Source organism: Sinocyclocheilus grahami, unplaced genomic scaffold, assembly GCF_001515645.1.
Source record: "Sinocyclocheilus grahami isolate Dianchi unplaced genomic scaffold, SAMN03320097.WGS_v1.1 scaffold188.1, whole genome shotgun sequence".
NCBI lineage: Eukaryota > Metazoa > Chordata > Actinopteri > Cypriniformes > Cyprinidae > Sinocyclocheilus > Sinocyclocheilus grahami.
The window spans coordinates 830,710-836,885 of record NW_015505367.1 but is presented as its reverse complement, the minus strand read 5'-3'; the positions used below and the strand labels follow the sequence as shown (position 1 = coordinate 836,885).

Sequence of the window (6,176 nt, the reverse complement as noted above, 5' to 3'; positions counted from 1 at the left end):
TTTTTGAGCATCTCTTGTATACTTTTTGAACAATGTACTTCATTACCGTAGAACCATTACAATGTTATACTGCTCAGTCAATACAAATTATCTTAATTCACATGTTTGATCTTTTTCAGTGCGGCTTGTACCTGTGGAGATTCCTGACAAAATGTGTGGTTGTTCACCAGAGTCATTGAGGGTCAGCCTAGGGAAGACTATTGCTGTGATCACAATGAATGGTAAGGGTGTGAAGATAAAAATCTATACATGCTCTACTCCCATAAGTTTGGCACAGGTCTGTATGTAAAATCTACACATGACTTTTGAGTAATGTTTAAAAAGTATACAAAGTAGTGTAAAAATTGTTTAAAGAATCCAAACCCTGATTAATCACATAAGGTTTACATTAAAGTGGGTATGTTTTTGATTTTTCCAGGACGATATGATCTAAACATGCCTGAGTTGAGATGTGAGCCATGCCAAGCCACTTGGGCTGCTGGAGTGGTCGACCTAAGTCGAAGTGACTACTGGCCTACGACCCTTCACTTTGCCACAATTTATGCCACAGATGTCTTTTTTTCATTTGAAGAAATGAAGATGGCAGCACCAGGACTGTCCTGCCAAGCATTTTTAAGAATGCTGGATCACCGAACTGTCCGCTTTTTTGTTGTTGTGTGAGTATTGAATTTATTTACCCTACAGTATTGTTAATCTCTTGTATTGTGGGTTGAAAAGCTGTTTGATGCTAATGTATTTGTTGTACGTTATTAGCTGTTGGTTTCCTTAATTTTAATAGACTGACAAGATCTCCACAGACAGTTTTCAGAAAAATTTTTTTGAGTGGGAGGCTGTGCTAAATGAGGTGGACAAAATCTGCAAGGAAGAGGCCTTCATCTGTCCTCTGTGCACCCCAGTTATGCTGGCAGTTTCAGTAGATGGAAACCGCAAGCATTACTGTTTCAAGAATGCAGCTAGGTATTCCAAACTGTGTATAATGTCACACTGTTGAAACAATATTAAATAAAAAAATATTTTAATGTGCACCAAGTAAAATTAGATTACAATGTATCATAAACTTTTGTGTACCTGTTCTGTACATGTTTTTTTTTATTTATTTTTTTTAGATCTGAGGAACAGGACATCTTTGAAGACGTCTTTATAGCTAAGGATGAAGATGTGACCAGATTTGTGGACTACATTCACAAGACATCCAAACATGTAAAATCGCAGATGATTAGACTATATATAGGACTACAATTACCTACTACTGAGTTTGTTTAGGAGAGTCTTATTTTCATCAACCATTTTCCATATTATAGGTCAGTGGAAGAGGTGTTTGTGGAGGGGAGTGGTCAGCAGCCAGAGAGACCTCCCAAAGATCTGCCAGCAAGGTAGACGAGGAGGGATTGGAGCCTGCGGTGTGTCGGTACGGAGTGCTGCTCTGTGCTTTAAATATGTACAGGGGGGAAATTGTTGCCTATCCACTGTACCTGCAAGAAAAGTTGGCCAGTAGGCAAATCACTTTTTTTGTATGGATGTGACCTGCAAATATTGGCCCTACCTCCAAAGAGTTGCAAAAAGCTGCCCATAGCTCCAGCACATTCTTAACATGAAGCCCTTCCTTTCGGTATTCCATGCCAAAGCACATGATTTTAAATGCGAGGTAGGTGAACTTTGCTATGTGATTATGAAAACTGAACATCTGCAAATGAATGTCAAAACTTTCTCAGCATTATTATTATTATTTGTTTTCTAATCAGGTGAAATGGAGTGGGGCATATCAGGATGGGGCTGGTTTAACACTAGGGGAGGAGGTGGAACAGTGCAATGCTTTCCTCTCTAGGATTGCAGTGACCACAAAACACATGTCCAAAGCAGGTCAAATGACCACATACTGCACTACTTACATCATTACATAATAAGTAGGGGGAATATGGTAACATGATATTTTCTGTGTTTGCAGGACGCACAGACATGCGGACTCTCATGGCCATGCGCTGGAATCAGCAAAAGTTCAACAATTTGGCCACCGCACTGACCCGGCGATATCAGAAGGTAATGACATCAGTAGAATTTGTTTTAGATGTTCAGTAATGTATGTTATTAGTGTTTGAAGCTGTGCATTGAACATTTGGTTCTTGTACTATCTGTGATTGCTTGTCATTGCAGACCACAAAAGCTCTGCAAAGCCAGTTGCAAAACCTAGAGTCCATGAAAGTCGAACTTGCAGTGACAGAGAGCCAATTGGAAGACTGGGTCAATGATGTAAAGGAGTGGGCAGACGGTGAGGAAATGACTTATATATATATATATATATATATATATATATATATATATATATATATATATATATTACTAGTAATACATTTAGTCATCAATAATTGTAATTGTTAATGTTTTTGTAATTTTGTCCCACCTATTTCTTCTCAACAACAACAACAACAACAACAACTGATGTTGATGCCTTGGCCAGCAGAATTGAGGTGCTGGTGGCGAGTATCAAGAGACGTTCCCAGCGTCTCTATAAAGATACAGATGGCAACAAAGGTCATGCCAGGATCCGCCGCAAGATCGGGGAGGAGAAGGGGATCCTGACATCAGTTGTAGAGAAATACAACAAAATGGTTCCAAACACAGAAACTCTGTGCTTGGAAACCATTTTGTCTGGTGAGACAGCTTGGCCATGGCAGCTACCACACAGTGGTATGTACACTAGTCTTCTGACAATTCTTATACATAATTGACATTACCCACAATGCTTCAAATGTCAATCTGCAACCCCAAATGATTTTAAAGATTCTTTGAAGGTTGATGCATGACGTAAGTTTTTCTCATGCATTCCAGACTCTGTCAAACTAAGGACAAAGAGAAAGGCATTCGACATCGTCATGTCAGTAAGGAGACTTCAGAAGGAGCAGAAGATTCTTGTTACAGAGATGGACAACCATTGGAAATATCTTTCAACTAGTGCTGAGACCCTCCGAGAACTGTCCTGCTTGTTTGCCAGTGAGACACTGAAAAGTATGTATTTGTAATATATGGCACAAACATAAGCATAGGGTTGCCCCTGACCAAAGATTGTCCTGGAAAATGGGTTTATTTTATTGTACCACAAGTGGCTGTAGCTGTATAAGCCATCATTACACTTTGCCCAAATCTCTCTCCAATTGGTAGCTGAAAGTTTGCAATCTTGCTTTCTTGGAGTTGTCCTTGAAACTCTTTCAATGTTCCAAATTGATTAAAAGTCGTTTAGTAATTAAATGAAGTAAATACTATCTTTAATGAACAAAGGGATATCTAAAAATGTTCATTGTGCAAACCTTTATGATATATTTGAGAACTTAAATCAGCCGCGCCACAGGGATGCACTGTTTTCGTTCAAATCAAAGCATAAATACACATAGAAAACGTATCCTTGTGTCCTGGCTGACACAGAAGAGCGTACGCTGCTTGGGTTCAGTGGATATTCTCCAAAATGGTGCTACGGTGATGCGAAGAGACACAGAGGAGACAAATTGTTGAATAAAGTAGTTTTTTTTGTTTTCTTCAGGTACAAAAAGTATTCTCTTCGCTTCATAAAATTCTGATTGAACCACTGATGGCAGATGGACTATTCTGACGATGCTTTTCATATTTTCTGGACTTTGACAGTGTAATTAACTTGACAGTCACAAGCCTCCCGTTTTCATTCAAAATATCTTAAACTGAGTTCTGAAGACGAACAAAGCATTTAAGGGTTTGGAACGACATGGGGGTAAGTGATTAATGACAAAATTTTCATTTTGGGGTGGAGTATCTTTAATTACTCACCCTCATGTCATTCCAAACCCGTAAGACTTTCGTTCATCTTTGGAACACAAATGAAGATGTTTTTGATGAAATCCGAGAGCTTTCTGACCCTCTATAGACAGCAAGGGTACTACCATGGTTAAGGCACAGAAATGTAGCAAGGACTTTGCTAAAATAACTGTAGCAAACCGTAATTTTATGAAGCTACGAGAATACTTTTTGGGCGCAAAGAAAACAAAAATAACAACTTTATTCAACAATTCTTCTCCTCCGCGTCACCTTAGCGGCATTACGGAGAGTATCGCGATGCATGTGTGTGGTGCTGCTGATGTAGATCACACATGCGCTGCACCTTGTTTAGAGGAAAGCATGCCCATGTGTCGTGGTACTCTCCTTAATGGCGGAAGACGGTAACTCGCGGGAGAAGAATTGTTGAATAAAGTTGGTATTTTTGTTTTAGTATTCTCGTAGCTTCGTAAAATTACGGTTGAACCCATGTCACACGGACTATTTTAATGATGTCCTTACTAGGTTTCTGTGCTTTGACCATGGTAGTACCCTTCCTGTCTATGGAGGGTCAGAGAGCTCTCGGATTTTATCAAAAATATTTTAATTTGTGTTCTGAAGATGAACGAAGGTTCAGGTTTCATTTTTGGGTGAATTATCCCTTTAACTGTTTTAATGCATGTTTTTGTTCTTGCTGTGAGAGATTTTTTTTTTTCGTTTATATTACCGCAAATCATTTTTTTGTCTTCATAATCTTCAATCAAAGTGTCTTCTGAAATATTTCTACTGTTTATGTCACCAAGGACGATGTGATAGACCTATATACTGGCCTTGTGTGAAAGGGTTATTGTTAAGGCTCTTTTTCTGGCAAAACATTTTTCTGATTCTCCAGACATAGCCATGGTGGTGGGTTACCTGGTTATTAGCCGGCCGTTCCTGGACCTCACAAACCAGCGGCATGTGAACAGCACATACTCTGAACGGCTGGAAGTGAGTATGCATGAACACGTTCAGAAATTCTGTTTAATAAGGCTGATTATTTTGCTTTATTTATTTTCAGAAAGCAGTACATGATATTTTTTATTGTAGCAGTTAAAATTGTGTAAATCACTTTCACTATACACTGGCAATATGCTACTGTATGCAAATCCAGATAATATTTCACTTTTAATTACTGACCTTTTATCTCTTCAGATTTAATTGTCATGACTGGCTTTGTAAAATGGCTTTATTGGGTCAATAATGATTTCCTTACATAAATGTTTGCACAGAAGATAGAAGTTCTTCTGTGTTTGTTTTACACTGCAGGACTACTACCAGAGTGGGCGGATGTTGATAAGTTTGGCGCAGGCCCTGGGAAGAATCGTCCTGGCAGGCAGAGAGATGACCAGACTGTCCGGGTGAGTGCTACATTCATTCTTTGCTTGTTTCTCTTGCCATCCATTATCTCTATCCTTATCAGTGCTCACCTGCTGTCTGTCTTTCATCTGCTTGAGTATGTGTGTTTATCTGGAGTCTGAATCCATTTATTAGGTTCACTGCACGGATCACAGAAATTCAGGAAGTCCTTAAAGAGCTGAATTCAGGCAGATATGAACGGACCATGGTAACACAGAGAATCAAAGGTCTGGACTATTGTGTGAAATGTTTGTTTTGTTTTAAACATAAATTTGTGACATAAGATATGTCTCTATGAGTTAATACTAATACAGTTTAAATGTTTGGGGTCGGTAAGTTTTTTTATGTTTTTAAAAGGAGCCTCTTATGTATGGAATAAAATCACTGTCAAAAATAATCGTACGTAATTCAAAGCATTTGTGTGTCATTTTAATTTACTCGTGCGTAATTTAAAAGTATTGTATGTAATTCTGTTTTTTGTCAGAGTTGGATTCCAAAATCTACGTCAACGACAGTTTACATATACGAGATTTTGTGTGTTTGTTAAGAGTACAACTCCAAAATGTACGACTATGACAGTTTACAGACACAACGCTTGTTTTCACAATGTTTAGGGGTTAGTTATCACTAATGACAGAGAGGAGTAATATTACATAGATAGTTTAACTATGGTAGGTAAGATTAGCTCTTGGTGTACATTTAGGTGTTTAAAGAATTAGAATACAGCTGTTTAGGTATGGAGGACCAAACCTGCAGAAATTAAAAACAAATAAATACACAAATAAATAAATAAATGTGTGTATAAATAAATAAATATGCAAATAAATGTGTGAATAAATACACGTAATCTTGTTTAAATACATATATAAATAATTAAATGCGTGATGAAAGTAGTCAAATAAATCAAATAAATTGGTGACCAAATGGAAAATGTTTAAGGAAATGCTAAACTCATCCTAACTGTTTTCTTTTAATCACTCATTTATTTCTGAATGTAGTTC

At 37.8% G+C, this 6,176-nt stretch overlaps 1 protein-coding gene and 1 pseudogene across 1 annotated transcript in view; both read left to right on the top strand.

Moving 5' to 3' along the window:
- The first annotated feature begins 151 nt into the window (after positions 1-151).
- On the top strand, positions 152-2,581 carry LOC107594661 (uncharacterized; annotated as a pseudogene).
- A 289-nt stretch (positions 2,582-2,870) lies between these two features.
- The window catches only part of LOC107594679 (ATP-binding cassette sub-family D member 3), a 6,948-nt gene continuing 3,642 nt past the window's right edge, over positions 2,871-6,176 (top strand). The window contains exons 1-2 of the mRNA XM_016284814.1: positions 2,871-3,003; positions 4,670-4,767. Of these exons, the coding sequence (XP_016140300.1) occupies positions 2,871-3,003; positions 4,670-4,767 (231 nt within the window). The remainder of the gene's footprint in view (positions 3,004-4,669; positions 4,768-6,176) is intronic.